Source organism: Falco punctatus, assembly GCF_963210335.1.
Source record: "Falco punctatus genome assembly, chromosome: 3".
Lineage (NCBI taxonomy): Eukaryota > Metazoa > Chordata > Aves > Falconiformes > Falconidae > Falco > Falco punctatus.
In genome coordinates this window covers 116,067,259-116,081,888 of record NC_137582.1, presented here as the reverse complement: position 1 = coordinate 116,081,888, position 14,630 = coordinate 116,067,259, and the positions used below count along the sequence as shown (strand labels likewise).

General features: G+C 40.8%; 1 protein-coding gene and 1 long non-coding RNA gene across 6 annotated transcripts in view; one reads left to right on the top strand and one right to left on the bottom strand.

Moving 5' to 3' along the window:
- The window catches only part of NIPAL3 (NIPA like domain containing 3), a 16,369-nt gene extending 4,173 nt beyond the window's left edge, over window positions 1-12,196 (top strand). For 3 of the 5 annotated variants that reach the window (XM_080379216.1, XM_080379217.1, XM_080379215.1), the window contains exons 3-13: window positions 99-167; window positions 266-437; window positions 552-611; window positions 1,316-1,461; window positions 2,263-2,359; window positions 3,685-3,820; window positions 4,498-4,586; window positions 5,961-6,024; window positions 7,082-7,176; window positions 7,848-8,043; window positions 10,634-12,196. In XM_080379216.1, the coding sequence (XP_080235342.1) occupies window positions 99-167; window positions 266-437; window positions 552-611; window positions 1,316-1,461; window positions 2,263-2,359; window positions 3,685-3,820; window positions 4,498-4,586; window positions 5,961-6,024; window positions 7,082-7,176; window positions 7,848-8,043; window positions 10,634-10,676 (1,167 nt within the window). In that variant the 3' untranslated portion in view covers window positions 10,677-12,196. Of the gene's footprint in view, window positions 1-98; window positions 168-265; window positions 438-551; window positions 612-1,315; window positions 1,462-2,262; window positions 2,360-3,684; window positions 3,821-4,497; window positions 4,587-5,960; window positions 6,025-7,081; window positions 7,177-7,847; window positions 8,566-10,633 lie in introns of those variants that run through there. The other 2 variants (XM_080379218.1, XM_080379219.1) reach the window with 2 other exon arrangements.
- Window positions 10,617-14,564, bottom strand: LOC308060455. Its single transcript, XR_013926732.1, has 2 exons — window positions 14,370-14,564; window positions 10,617-14,270 (listed from the first exon to the last, which is right to left on the bottom strand). It is a non-coding gene; the product is annotated as an uncharacterized lncRNA (long non-coding RNA).
- Window positions 14,565-14,630: the final 66 nt, after the last annotated feature.

The following is a 14,630-nucleotide window of genomic DNA, read 5'->3' as shown; positions in this document are numbered from 1 at the left end:
AACCATTTGCCCTCATCCAGACTGTGCAAAAAGCTCCAGCTTCCTTCAGGGTCTGGTGGCTAAATTTAATACTGGTGTGTTGACTTTTGTTTTTACAGGAGAACTTGATTGGTGCGTTACTAGCTATTTTTGGGCATCTTGTTATCAGTATTGCACTCAACCTCCAGGTGAGTATCATGAAGCAAATATTCACCCTGCCTTAGGCATCCTGCATTAAAAAGCATTGAGCATGCCAAAGCTGCGCTGCCTTTATTTTCTTTTCTAGAAATACAGCCACATCCGGCTGGCAGGTTCCAAAGACCCCCGAGCCTACTTTAAAACCAAGACGTGGTGGTGTGGACTGTTTCTGCTGGTGCTGGGAGAACTGGGAGTGTTTTCCTCCTACGCCTTTGCTCCTCTTTCACTGATTGTGCCACTCAGTGCAGTGTCTGTTATAGGTAAGGGGAAGAGAGACAACAGCTGTACAAGCCTGCGTGCGTTCCTGTGTGAGATTGCTGATCATTAGCCTGATGCATAACTCACTGTTTCTCTCTCCTTTTTTTTTTTTATAGCCAGTGCAATCATAGGAATTATATTTATTAAAGAAAAATGGAAGCCCAAGGATTTTTTGAGTAAGTTCCACAGTTCCTTTTCATTTATCCTCTTTGTTTACAAGCCATTCAACACACAGCACAGCCCCTCAAGAATCATAGAGGGATGACAAGATCTCCATTAACTATAGTACCTCTTTGCAGAAATGCGTCATCTTATCCACTATTTGTTAAAAAAGGATTTATTTGTTTTTTTCTGACTTGTGCCAAATCACCTGAATCTCACAGATTTTAGAAATACATGGGAATGGTGTTTGTTTGCAGGATTTGCGAATCATGGTTCTCTGGGCTGAAGCTGCAGCATAGGGCCTTGACTCTGCAGTAGTGTAGGCACAACTGAGTCAGCTGGATTTCATACATGCGCAAGTGTTTGTGGAACTGAGGCATGAATTCTTGTATTTCTTAGAAAACGGGCTGTGGGCATTGCCAGGCAGGATAAGCCCCAGATACAGGTAGTTCCTGTTTGTTTAGCAGATACTACCTGGTATGAGCTTTTTTTCCCTCACCTCCCAGCATGCGCATTGCCTAGGTTTTTTTTGGTTATAATATTTTGAAAGTGGGGCATGAAGGGCAGAGGAATGAGTCATCCAGAGGAACGTGCATGATGTCATTAATGATCATTGTGCATGTGCAATATTAATTCCATGCATCCACACTAACCCACTAACTTTGTCCTCTCTTTTTTTTTTTTTTTTTTTTTCTTGTTTGTCCTTTGGCTGCCGAAGGACGCTATGTTTTGTCCTTTGTAGGCTGTGGTTTGGCAATTGTTGGAACTTACCTGCTGATAACATTTGGACCTAATAGTCATGAGAAGATGACAGGAGAAAATATCACTAGGCATTTAGTGAGCTGGCCATTTCTGTTGTACATGGTAAGATGGCCCATAAAATGTGGGACTGTTTTCTGCTATATGCCTGACTGAGAGTTTAATTTCAAGCATTATTTTTCCTTATGGTTACTACCAAATATTCCTTGGACTTGTTAATGAACCTATGCCAGCTTTTCCTGGTGTCAGTTCCACATTGCACATAGACACATGCATGCACAATTTGGAACTCTCCCATTCTTTCTCTGATTGATTCTGTTAGGACTTCAATATGTTTTAACTGAAAAGTTTTAGAACAGCTTGTTCTCTCGTGACCTGTCAGCTTCAGCCTGTAGCAGTAGTACTGTTGGCAGCTGAGAGCAACTGCTCCGGAGGTGTCTGAATACTGTGCTTGCATCTGGGCTTTTTCTTGACTGACTTTCTCTGGAGCCATCAATCAATCATTGAAAAATCTAATGAAATCTCTCATTTTTTAATGGAGATAAGTTGGGACATTAAATAAGATGTGTGCTCCAGGGATCACTTACAGGACCTCATTACAGAAAGAAGGCTGAGACCTCTGATGTGAATATTCAGTCAGGATTATTTGATGATCTGCTTCACCATGAATATAATGTCCCATCTTTTATAGTGTCCCATGTTTCCTGTTCTGCAAGAAGCTATTGAATATCTCATCTAATTAGAATTTAAGATCATGTTAAATTTCATCTATAATTGTGTGGGATCCTCGTGTCGTTTGATTTGCCCTTTTATGTAATTCTAATGTTTGACTGGCTCAATGTTTCTGTTTACTGCAAACCCCATATAGCCTGCATTTTTTTATATTCTCTTTTCTGTCTTTCTTAGCTTGTGGAGATCATCGTATTCTGCCTGCTACTATATTTTTACAAGGAGAAAAATGCAAACTACATTGTAGTTATTCTCCTGCTGGTAGCTTTGCTAGGTAAGTTGATATAAACTTGTAAGATCTTCTAACTCTGGCTTATAACAGTAAACTACAGTAAACCACAGCATCTATGGCATATAGGGAATTATATTCATCTAATTAACATCATAAAATGCACCAGTCTGCTCCAGAAAACTACTACACATTAGATGAAGCTAATATCTTGCAGTGAAGTTTAGGATCTTTGCAAGTGACTGTTGAACAATTAAGACTTATTTCCCATAAGGATGAATAATCTGCCACATACAGAAAGTGCAAGTTATTTATTAGTGTTCTTAATTTTAATCTGTGCATGCAAAGCATGGTATGATATCTTATCTATTCAATGGCTAAGGAAGGCTGATGCAGTGGATGAAAGAGAAGACTTGATCTACAAGAATCTTACTGTCTCTGGGAATATTTGCTGTGTGGCTAAAGAAATGATCACTACTCTGCCATGCCAGTCTGTCCCTACTTAAATTGGGAGAACTTCTGGCCTTGGGGTCATGTGATGCTTTTGATAGCCTCATAGCCTACAGTGGGATCTTACAGTGACTTTGGAAAAGCCAGGATTTCTCTTGTACCTTTTTCCATATAAGTCTGGTTTTTTTAATAAACTGTGATCAGTTTAATCTTTAGAAAGAGTAAATAATAGCAAGGCAGTGACGCAGTCTGACGTGCTGTTGAATCTATGTTGCAGTCCTCTATTTTTGCTATTTATGCAGCTTCAGTTAGTGCAGTCTCTTTTTTTCTTTTTTTCTTTTTTCTTTCTCTTCTTTTTTCTTTTAACTGTTTGGGGCTGGGTGTCAGTAACTGATGCCTCAGAGGCTGCACGAATTGCAGACAAAGCAGCTGTCCTAATTCTGAATGGTCCTGACTTGTGCTTTCAAGAAATGGAAAGGAAATAGGCTCTTTCTGATTCTTGTTTTGAAAGCTTAGCTTTATTAACCAGGCCAATATGGCATCAGAAATTAAAATTTGTATCCTTCCATCATGTGATTGTGCAACGCTGTTTAAACACTTTAAAAAAAAACCAACAACCAGCCAAAGAAAAAAACCAGTAAATGCTCTTAGTCCTGTAGACAAGGGAACAGTGAGACAGAAAGGTTAGGTGATTTATTGAAGGTTGCTGTGGTGAAGTCATCGGGAATAAAACTGGCGGAGTCGGTGATAAAATAGGTAGTTTGCATCCCTTGTTTGGCCTGGCTGGCAAAAAGAGTTCAAGTTCTTGTAGATCTTGGTTTTGTTTGCAGTTACCTGTCACGTATAGAGCGAACATGCAGTGTTCCTGTCCCTCTGAGCATGTATCAGTGCTTCAGCTGAGTCCTGGTAAACATTTACAGGTTCCATGACTGTTGTGACTGTGAAGGCTGTGGCAGGCATGATTGTTGTCTCGATACAAGGAAACTTACAACTCGACTACCCCATATTTTATATCATGTTGGTGTGCATGATTGCGACAGCGATCTTTCAAGCAACGTAAGATATTCACTCTCTTTTTGTCTATAATTGCGCTGGTTTCAGTGGGTCAGTAAATAATAGACACTTTGTTATCCGTTCCAAGAATGCTGATTAAATTTTAGGAGAAGAATTATCCATTCCCTTCAGTGACCTGTCCTCAAATCCATGTCACCGGAGCCTGGGATAGTGGTGGTCTTTGCTTTTCCATGTAGTGACACTGCCAGTAGTTTTAATCCCAGATTTGTACATCATTCAAGTATTTGCAAAACAATGTTAGGAATGAAACAGCAGCAAATCAAATACAGTATCTGTGCACTGAGTAAAACCAAAGTGCAGAATCAGTGTTGTTGACGATGTGTCTTTGGTTTTTTATATCTGTACTTGCAGTAACATAAAAAGCTGGTAGCAGCAGGGATGAAAAGCTATTCAAAACGTGAGTGACATTCTGGCCCTAAGGTCATGGCAGTAATTCCATTGCTTTTAGTCAGTACAGCCATAAGGCTTACTCTTCTATCATTTATATGAATTCCAAGGGATGCTGCAGGTTTAGTGAGAAAGAGAATAAATTTCTAAAATGTATGCATTGCTTTTGAAAGGTGTTTCCAAAAAGGAGACCTGTAATAGTCCCTGGTAAGTGCTGTACAGTTTGAGTATCCTTCCCAAATCAACCCCTGTTGTCTGTCATTGTATTGCAGGTTTTTAGCTCAAGCATCACAGCTGTATGACTCATCTCAGATTGCCAGCATCGGCTATATCCTGTCCACAACAGTAGCAATCACAGCAGGTAACAGTGTGTTGGTCCTTTCTAAAAGAAGGGCAAAAGATTTTGGAAAATGATCCCTGCTTATGGATGAGGGAGGTGAATACTCAGGAAGATGATGACTTGTATTTTCTTGTCATCTGTCTTCTGCAGCTGGCTTTGTTACATTTTTTCCTCCCGAAAATGTGAATCATCCCATTAGACTGCGTTAAAATGTTGTTAAGTTCTGTCATTTTGTTTAAAGCACATGGGTACTTACGTTTGAGACTGTATTACTCATACCATGCTAGCGTGTAAAGAGGGTGATGTATGATCTTAGACGTGCAACTTGAATACGCAGCTTTTGTTAAAAAACACATGTGATACAGTGTAGAAATGTATTTGCTTCCTCTGTACAAAGTTGTTACAATTTTCTGCCTGATAGTAGTGTTTGCATTGTATCTAGAATGCAGCTGCTCACAGCCTTTTTATAGGCACTTTTTTCTTTCTGAACAGTTTACTCCACTTTCAGCCCTTGCCCACATAGGAAAAGCTTTGTCTGCATGAACAAAGATGAGCATTTTAAACCCCTGAGGCTTCAGCCCTGCCAAGCAGCCTTCTTAAGGTTTTCTTCTCCCCACTTAGACATATGAGCAAAACTGAGGAAAACAAACAAACCAACCAAAACCCCAACATTCGAGAAAGTACCCATCACTGTCAAGCCAATGCACTGTCTGTGTAAACAGTAATGCTTTTTTAGATATATAAGGGCAATAGCTTCCCCCGTAAATTACACATAGCCTTTTAATGCTCTTCGTCAGTGTCATGAGAGAGCATGGCCTACTCTTTGGTGAATGCTTATTTTCAGTTGCATTCCAAACCATACGCTGCTCTCAGATTTATCAGTTTATTTACTTTACTTCAATTAGAAATGTAAAGAATAGAAGCCAGAATGTGTGTCCTTTTGACATCCAGGGCACCAAGGACACTTGGCATCGTACAGGTTTGAGCTGTATATGCTTGTTTGGGGTCAAGAGTTTGTATCCTGTTGAGGTTAGAGAGATTTGATTTGGTTTGTCATAAGACTTCAGAAATACAGTCCAGCAATATTTCCTTCGCAATCCCCTATCCCAGTATGGAAAGATTTGTGCTAGTTGCTGTGCTGCTTGCATCTGTATTAGTTACACCGGTATCGCTATTTTGGTAGTGAAATTCTAAAAGATTTGTCAATAAATTGTGTTAAAGTAGAAATCAGGCCACCTTTTCCTATTTTAAGATCATAAAAAAACCCAAAGGTGCTGACTACAAAAATAGGAATCTTACATGATTTGGTTTCTGGAGTGACTAGTGCTGGAGATGTAGCACTAATTGCTCAAGTAAGCTGGGAAGGAAGACGTAATGAATTATTTTCTTTTAAAGGAGCAACTTTTTACTTGGACTTCACCGGTGAAGATGTTCTGCATATATGTATGTTTGCGCTTGGGTAAGTGTTTAAATTTCCTTGATAGAAAACTGGAAAGTATTTCTTCATATGACTAAAATAATTTTTAAAAAAAAGTATGTATGTATCTATCCACGTATGTTTTGGAGGTACATACTGTCTTGGAGAGGAGGACAAATTGAAAGCACCTTCTTTGTTAGAGCAGACAACGGCCCATAGCTCTCAGGATCTTGTCAGAATGATGATGGATGCTCTAGAGGAACCGTGTAACACTAGGTTATGCATAATTGTACAACATTAAACACTAAATCCTTTACTGACCCCACTGGAGATCAGCTTGGCTGTTGAAGCATATAGGCTGTTTTTCAAGCTACCTGCTCATGAATCTAGAAGAATTGCACAATAACTAAAAGAAGCTGCCTCTAGGGAATCTTATTTCAGGTTTTGCACTGAGCTTCACTGAACTGTGACTGGACTTCTGGAGTCCTATTTCTGAGGGCATGGGCACTCTCACAGTGAAGATATGATCAGTAAAACATTTGCTGTGTAACTCAGTATTTACTCTTAGTACAGTGTCTTGATGTGATTAGCTCTCCATAATTGGGACATTCTGAAATGCCTTTCAGATTAGTACAGAAGAAAAACAATTGGGAGATTAATGTTATGAACTGCCCCTTTCTCTGTCAATGTACTGTAAAGATCAAGATTAACAGTTGTTAGTTTGTTTACCTATGGGAAACCTTTCAAAGGTCAGGCTGCTAAATCCTGGAGTTTCATCAAAGAAAACCAAATTTTGATATGTTTCCTTTCCCCTTTAGTTAGTCAAAGGTAATTAATTAATGTGAAGACCGTTGCCTGCATTTTGATATAGAAAAGGTGAAATTGTTCTGATCGCTAGGAGGATTTCAATACTGTTGAAGAGGGTTATTCAGTTGGGACAGTTCCCTGTAATTCTGACTTCACAGTTCTTTCACTTTCAGTTCCGAGTAATTCTTTGTGGTGCTACAAGACAGGCACTTGGAAGAAGCAGCATGCAATATTGCTCTCTTTTCTTTTCCCTTTTCACAGTTATCTCAGTAGATCTTCTTTTCTCTCTCAGATGCCTCATAGCATTTCTAGGTGTCTTCCTGATCACAAGAAATAGGAAGAAGTCTATCCCATTTGAACCGTACATATCAATGGATGCTATGCCAGGTAACGGTAAAAATACAGTGGTTTATCACTCTTTCTCTCTTAAATGTTAGGCTTCACAACAAAATCTCAAGCTTTAGGTTCTGCAAGTGTCTGGATATATCAGGTGGCTGTCTTGTTTTCTGGTTTTTTCTTCTCTTGTTTGTTTGTGCCATGTGAGGGGTATGTGCATGTTTTGCGTAGAGCAGAGAAGTGATGTGCCACTTAGATGCCACTTGTGCTGGGTCCTCTGACACCTAATGCCATATTTTATCAGAACAGCCTTATCCAGTTGGCTGCTATCTGGGAAGACAAACTAGCTTTGAGCATACACTTGGGACTGGGCTTGGTCTTCATCTAGCGGGAAGAATTGATTGTTGGGAAAGGCTGAGATATGTTGCCAGAGGGAGCAGAAATTTCTTTTGGAAAGTACAGCTAAACTCTCTGGTGAGCCGCATAAAAGATATGCAGCACTTGATAAATAACTGACTGCCATCTCTCATTCACTTGAAGCTTATTTCTCCATCAGTTGCTTTAGTGCCAAGCAGAAAAACATTATGTCTTTCACTTAACGCTCCAGAAACTGATGAGCCACATATCATGAACACTAAGTCTTTATAATTTTCTGATTTAAGAGTGCAGGAAGAATGTGCTTTTGTTCTGAAGCATTTAATCTCTGTCTTTGCTCTTTTCAGGCATGCAGAACATGCACGATAAAGGGATTGCAGTTCAGCCTGACCTCAAAGCTTCTTTTTCCTACGGTGCCCTAGAGAACAATGACAACATGCCGGAAATCTATACTCCAGCTACACTGCCGATCGTGCAGGAGCAGCATGGTTCCAAAGGAGTTTCTGCTCCACCCTACAGGGTGCTGGAGCACAGCAAAAAGGAGTGAGTGACCTTTAAAGAACTGATTTGAATCATCAGAAGTATGACCTTTATTTATTTACCCATTAAAATACAAGCAAGTGTAAAACCAACCTTGATATAGTTTAAAGCTCATCTCGAGCTTAACTTTCAGGGCTGATTATTAAAATAAACAACTCTCTAGCTGTGAACTTGAAAGCATTCATCTTAGTGAGAAGTAAATCACAGTTCTCCATTGAAGGCTGCCATCTGGAAGCATGAAATGGTGAGTGCAGCATCACGGCAGTATGAAACTGATGAGATAGCAGATGCTGTGAAAACACAGAGCCGTGGGAAGAGACGTGACTGTGCAATTTTTAGTCCTGCTGGGAGTGGGTTTATCTCCAAATAGAAGTTTTCGGGAGTTGCTCACAGAGGGAGGAAGGCAGGATTTAATCTTTCGTATATAGAGACTGTGACAGATTTCCAAAAAAGTTGTAAATCCTCATGTCTCTAGCGTGACCACCAAACTACCTTAACATCGCAATAAAATGTAATTGTTTTCAAGCATGAATACCGAGTGTCTTTAGAGCAGCAGAACTGGTTAGAGTAAGCAAGCTACTTTATTCCTTCAAAACATGAATCTTGAACACTTCCTGTACAAAATTCTTTGGCAGGTGTTGAACGTATGCACTGAGTATGTGAATTGTTATTATAGCACCACTGGATTATATGGCAGCTTAGAACAAGGATTATTTGTCTGTTTTCTGGTTACGTAGCAGGAGCTTCAGGCTGGATTAAATGATGCAGAGGGAACACTGTATAGTACAAGAACAAGGAGAAACGAGAATAGTAACATGACTGGTATCTGGTGGGACTTTTTTGTAGTTCTTGATGAGGTCCTAATTCTATATCAGTTTTCTTCCTGGTTGAGGCAGGATTTCCAACTTTGTTTAGTGGTCTTAAATGCTTAAAGGTGTTGACATTCCTTCGTTGAAAAGCTCAGTCTAGCTGTTGTAGGCTGGGTGTCCTTTGTAGTCCCATCCTCCCCTGCCTCTTTTTTTTTTTTTCTTTTAAAAAAGGCAAAAAAAAAGATACTAGTCTAATACTGTGAATGACCTAAGAACTAAAAAGACGTGTGCAAAGTCCAGCACTCAGTGCGGACTGTAAGAATAATGGAGCACTGTGTACTCGTGATATTTATCTTTCCAGCTTCCAAGAGATGGCTAGAAGCTGATAGGAAGGGAGAATAGAGACAAAGCGGGGCGGGGGGAACTTGTCAAGTGGAAAGGACAAAGTACGAAGTTTACTGGCATATGCAAGTTGTACTGGCACTTTGATATCAACATCTTCTCTAAAAGCTGTTGTTTTGCTGGGAAACAGAATTTTAATTCTGCTTGGTTTGTCTTAGAGTGTATGGGTAGTGGAGTGTCTCCAGGACCTTAGAAGACTGTATTTGAAATGAATAGTACTTGTGTTCTGTGCATTTTTAAGTGGTTACTCTGATACTGAGGGGTTTGGGAGGATCTTGGACTTGAAACAATGGCTTTCTGGGTTTTTTTGGGGGTTGTTTTGTTTTTTGGTTTTTGTTTAATTGACTCATGGCCAGTTTCTGTTTCCACTACCAAAAATTCTCAAGAACTCCACTGAATCGTGTATAGTTATTCCAGATTCTTGTTATTGTATATGACAACAGATCTGTTCTTGTGCATGTTTGCCTTGCCAGCTATGAAAACTAATTCAATTTGGAAATACTTGAGATTGCTTTGCAGCTTAGAAAAATTATAACCTCCCACCCTGCCCCTGCAAAGAGTAGATGCCTAGTGCCTGTACGTGTACCTGTATGTGAAGTTTCTTCACCAACTTGGCATGTCTGACAATCCAGATCTTATCAATGGCATCCTGTACGCTCCAGCTTATGAAACCTCAAGAAATAACAGCTTTTCTTTTACCCTCAGTACTTTTTGTGTTTAAGTAAGATAACAATGTTAATGGGCTAATACTGCCAGAACATTAATCTTGTTGCAGTTGCAGTGACACTGATTTACTACCTTTGGCTTTGTATCCCCGGTAATCGATTGTTTGTGAATTTATGTGCAGCTTTTGTTCATTAACAATACAAAACAAAGTAGTACAGGGGAGGCTGAATGGGAAGGGTACAAGAATGCTGGCTTTTCTTATCTCTTTCCTTTTAATCAATGAGGCAATAGTTTGACCTATTAGTTCTGAAACCACAGAAACATAATGTTTTAAAACAAGCCGTGCTAAACCATGCATACTTTTTACATGGCAATATTCTCTGTGTTTAATTATTACAGATGTTGCTGTGGTATAAAATAATTATTCAGAAGGGCCTAAATGTTTTGCTATTGACTTGTTGGTCCTGTGTGTAACAGAATGCAGTTTTCCCAGTTCTGTTTCTTGGAGGTATTTAAAAGCTGCTGCTGACTGGTGTACAAACTTGGAGCCAGTAAATGGCTGGTTTTTCTGCTAATTGCAGGACCTGACATCGTGAGAGACAGGCACGGAGTGCTTTGCCGGGGGTAGAGAGCTACTCTGATGTGGAGCCCTTGCTTGCACTTCTCTTTTGGGGGCTGCTCTCTGGCCTGATTCAGTGATTATTTTTTTTTTGCAGTAAACTGCCCAGATTCTCCACAGCCTTGCAGCCTGAGCACTGACTGACTTCTGGCCTGACCTTTCTGTTTGTCAGAGAGCCCTCAGTTGTCAGCACATGGCTGTGTTCTGCTCTGAGTGAAATTTCCTCCAGCCATAACCTGAGCTTATGTATTATTATGCTGTTTTGGCCCTTTTCTTTCAAAGACTCTAAAGGCAAGAGTCTTGCTCCAAAGTTTTATATAACCATGTTTTATTTACAGTCTGTGTGTTTAAATAGTTCTACTTAATGATGACAGCTCCCTTTACCTGCAGCAAGAGTTGCTTGTGGAAACTTCCTGACAAAGGACTCCAAGGGAGGTGATGTCTGTTTCTACAGCACATAAATCACTATTTTTGATTACGCTGTGGTGCCACATCGGTAGAGCCTGAGGTGCTCCTTGGGCTGTAGGTCTCAACTCAATGCACTGATGTTGTAAGGGTCACATTTTTCCCCTGTGTTAGGCACTGTAAGCACAGTAGAAGGACTGCCAGACTGCACCTTGCTCCTGCTTGCTGCCTGTGTTCAATACTTGAATTTTAAAATGCAGGGGGGTGTTTGTATTTTAGGCACTTCCCCCTTTCTTGCTTTTTCTCCCTAGCTTCCAAAAGATTGTATTTTCTGCTCTTCATCGCAGTCTTGCAGCCGCTGCCTCTGTTGCTGAGAAGGCATGAACAGGGCCCCTAGAAGCTAAACATCTGTTTAAATATGATTGTAGGACTTCTGTGGTCTTCTAACAGGGGGAGGGTATAGCTCAGGATTGAAATAAACTCCATACCTCCCTTCTAGTTCAGAGTTTACAAGCTGAAAACAGGAGCTATTTGTACCCTCAAGTCTATCCTTTTTACAGAATATTTGTTAGTCTGAGGTGACAATGGCCATGCCCAGGATTGCAGCAAACATTTACAGCTAAACAGCACAATGAAGATGTAAAGGAGAGGAGCCCTGTGCTGCATTCTAGTCCTTGCAGCGTGAAAAATAATCTGTTGGTGTACAGCACACTTTAACATGTATGTGTCAAAATTCCAGTTTATCTAGGGCTGATCCTGAGAGAGGCAGGGCGCTGTGAAGAGCAGAGTATGCTTAGATTTCCAAATGTGCAGCATTTTTCAGCATCAAGAGCTGAAAAAGTATGCACAAAAATCAAGTGACTGCTGTCTCCTTTACTAAGCTGGTGGAATAGCTCCTCGACTCTCTTATCTCCCAGCTGCTTTATCAAATGTGAACTGACATCTATTGCCTCCACGCTGTGTGGCTTTTCAATGCACCAGAGCACTTAATATATTCTCAGTGTATATCTTACATGTAATTTAATGCTGTGGAATACAGCTCCTGTGTTGGTTGAATGTACAAAATGATTTGCCTACGATGTTCTCTTGTTCACCCTAAAATGTGTAAATAAATCAGGCTTTACAGTATTGGATTATAAGAATAACGGCTCAATTTTTCATAAGCACTGTTGCATGTCTATTTAATTCTATTTGTCTTTTAGGTGAGACCTTTGGAAATGAAACCTAATAAAAGATTTTGGTAAAACGTACAGAATTCTGGCCTGCTCCATACGCTTGGTATAGCTTTAATCAGCCATAAATGTTTTGAGAGAAGTTAAGACAGAATTAGTTTCCAACCATAAGTACAATGTGAGTTCAAAGAACTGTCTTTTCTTAACAGGATACTTGTAAATGAAATGCAGATTGCTACATGGGGCTGCAGCATTACTAATGCTCGCACTTTTACATGAGTCTCTAAGTATTTGGTGTCAGCTTTAGGAGTCATGCAATTTACTTTAAAATCTTAGTTTTACAGGGCTTTCAAAAACCAAAAATTCTTAGCATTTGCTATTTCAGAGAAGAGCTTGTAAATGTGATCTAAGTATAGCCTAAAGGAGTGGGGGGACAGACGGACGACGATGGGCACACGCATGATGAGACAAATCACAAAAGCATTATATTGTTGGTGGTCTGACTCATGATTTTTGCATGCCTGCCAACTCCATACTGAAATTGAGACAACAGCGTGCTTCTCTGAGACAGTGAAGACCTCTAATACTAGTTGGGAACGCTACACTGTAGGAGATGTCATCCTTCAGATACAGGATATCGTGTCTTTGATTGCAGGAGTAGACAGCTTAAGGGCATTTCCTAACAATGCCACTAAGAGATACAGACGGTCATAAATTTAGAATACTGGCAACATAGCTTAATCGAATACTTGCCAACCTAATTAATGCTTACCATATGGGTTTTAGTCCAGGGGGATAAGCAGAAGATAACCCTCAGGATACTCTTAATTATATGTATCTCTTGGGGTCCCAAACCACAAATGGAAAACAAAACAAAAACAGCCTTATCTGCTTTGGTGTTAGAGCTGCACTTCATGGAAGTCCCTGGACATGAGTATTAAAACACCGTCTAGCACTTTCTTGAATTCTTCCAGAAGCAGCATACCTAAGTCCAGAGCTTCTGATAAATGTGATAATACTTTGTTAACATACATCATTTAAGGTTTAGTGTGTTACCTCAGAGACAACTGTGTTAAGTGCTAATACGAAGAGGTGGCAATCAAGCCAGATGTCAGAACTACAAGAATGTATGCTACAAAGAGGTGTCATTATGAAAGACAAGAGTATTTAAAATGCCCCTGAAATGGACACAAATGTTGGGAGTTCATGGTATTAAAGCAGAATATATTGCTGGCCAGGGAGGAAGAACATGAATTAATAAAGCATGTGATTGCATCAAGAAAAGGCTAAGGTAATTGAGACTAACCAATTACAGCCTAAATTTGCACTACATCTAAATTGCAGAATCCCTTATCTGGACAGGTAAGACTGATCTTACCTTTCTAAAAGTGAATCCTGCTATGCCCTGTTCTTTTAGGAGGGAAAGGTCTGCATTGTGGACCAAATTACAAGCCTGGTAAAGATGACCAGCTTAGCATTACTTGCTGATTTTTTTTTCTGTATCTGAACTTTAGAAGAAAGCATTTCAACCACAGAAATGTCATTATTTTCATCAGAAATCCTGTCTTCTGGTTTTTCAAGTGAGGACAAAACTGTTGAACAAAGTTATTTGTGCCATTGAAATTCAGAACAGTTTTGTGTGCTTTTTGCAGAAAACTGAATACAACCCAAAAAAGCATGTTGGTTTGTGGTTTCTTCAGATGTAAACGCATACAAGCATTCATTTACTACACAGCTGAGATGACCACTGTCTCAGATCACTTCATTGCTGGATTAAGCCATGATTTACTCTGAGAGAATATGAGGAAAACTGTCACTGTTCCCATCTGGCAACCGCCTGAGCATGTCTGCCGGCCATGGTCAACTGCAAAGCACAACTGATTAACTTTGGCCATTATCTAGGAGCATACGTGGGCCCTTGGCAGCAGAAACCTGCCTGGCTCGGAGCATCACAGCACATCCCAGAGCCAGTCCTGCGTCCTCCTTGAACTTTAACCTTCAGCGTCACCCAAGCATCCTGCTGGGCCACCCTGAGGTGCTCCTCTGGTGGGTCTCCCAACAGTGTTTCAAGTCTGTTAATTAAAACTGTGGAAGAGGCGTCCATCCGCCATACTTGGCCGGGAACTCAGCAGCCAACCGTTTCTCCAGACGCGGTTCCTAGAGTAATGTGTAGCTTTAGAATAACATTTCCCCGAGTTTTGCCGCTCCCACTGGAAGCCTCTCCTCCAGGCCTGGCGGACAGTGGATGCCTCTCACCTCAGACAGTGGGAGCCTGTCACCTCACCAAGGATCTAGCCGTGTAAAACACCCTTTGTCTCACCTAAGCTCCGTGCCCTTTGCTGTGCAGACCCCCGGACGCTACGGGGCGGCGGAATGGGCCCAGAAAGCCCTCGAAAGAGGCGGGCGGCGGGGCCGGGCAGGGCCCGCATCCCCTCAGCCGAGGCGCTGGCGGTGAGGAGATGGCCGCCCGCCTCGCGGCGCTGGCGCATGCGCAGAGCCCCGCCCCCTCCATCCGGG